This window comes from Dendrobium catenatum, unplaced genomic scaffold (assembly GCF_001605985.2).
Source record: "Dendrobium catenatum unplaced genomic scaffold, ASM160598v2 original_scaffold_53444, whole genome shotgun sequence".
Taxonomy (NCBI): Eukaryota; Viridiplantae; Streptophyta; class Magnoliopsida; order Asparagales; family Orchidaceae; genus Dendrobium; species Dendrobium catenatum.
In genome coordinates this window covers 1-1,042 of record NW_021371897.1, presented here as the reverse complement: position 1 = coordinate 1,042, position 1,042 = coordinate 1, and the positions used below count along the sequence as shown (strand labels likewise).

General features: G+C 41.8%; 1 protein-coding gene across 1 annotated transcript; it reads left to right on the top strand.

Moving 5' to 3' along the window:
* Window positions 1-14: 14 nt before the first annotated feature.
* LOC114578498 lies at window positions 15-985 on the top strand (the record flags this gene model as incomplete). The annotated part of the gene is made up of 2 exons (XM_028691704.1): window positions 15-129; window positions 288-985. Coding segments are annotated over exons 1-2 (813 nt in total), but the record flags the coding sequence as incomplete, so codon positions are not given.
* Window positions 986-1,042: the final 57 nt, after the last annotated feature.

The following is a 1,042-nucleotide window of genomic DNA, read 5'->3' as shown; positions in this document are numbered from 1 at the left end:
TTGTTTTGAGGAATATGGGGTTCCCTCCTAGATTCAGCTCATGGGTGCTTAATTGTGTTACAAATCTGAAGTTCTCTATTCTTATCAATGGGCAATTGTCTGAAGGGATATTAGCTGACTGTGGATTCCGTTAGGGGTGTCCATTATCACCCTACTTGTTCATTCTTTGCTCGGAGCTGCTATCTGCCCATTTCCACCAGAACTTCAAGGAGTTGGGAGTTCCAGTTAGTAGGGGGGACCTCTGGTCTCTCACCTATTATATGCTGACGATATTTTGATTTTTGCAGGTACATCTATTCCAAATGTGAAGAAAGTGACGTCTATTTTGGAGGACTATTGTTCTTGGACTGGACAAAAGGTTAATAGAAGTAAATCTGCGATACTATTCAATAAATCGACCTCCTCTTCTACAAAATCTCGCCTTGCAAAAATCACAGGATGCAGGAAAGTGGAGGAGTTGGAGTACTTGGGACTTAAGTTTGCTTTGAGAAGACTCACAAGAAAGGACTTTGCTCCTTTGGTACAGCAGGCTCGGGCCAAGACATTGACATGGGGCATTAGGCATTTATCGTTGGCTGGACGGGTTACTTTGATAAATTCGGTTTTGTTGCATTCTTCAGTTTATGTAGTAACTAATTCTATGGTGCCGAGATCTATCTTAAATGATATTGAGAAAATTTGTAGGAGTTTTCTCTGGGATATTGATGAGAATCATAAAAGCATCCACTATGCTTCATGGGATACTATTTCTAAGCCAAGGAGGATGGGGGGACTTGGGTTTCATGCAAATTCTAAATGGGTTGGACCCTTAAGATCTCGGATTGCATGGGAGTTTATCAGCAAACCGCAAAGCTTATTTCGTAGATGTATGGAGCTGAAGTATGGGAATTGGCCATGGGTGGATGAGTTTAGACGTGGGGATTCCTCTGTGTTAAAACTCATTTGTGATGGAGCAAACAATTTATCTTGCTGTGTTAGATGGAGGGTGAGTAATGGAAGGGCTACTGATATTCTGAATCACACCTGGATTTGGGACAGAGCT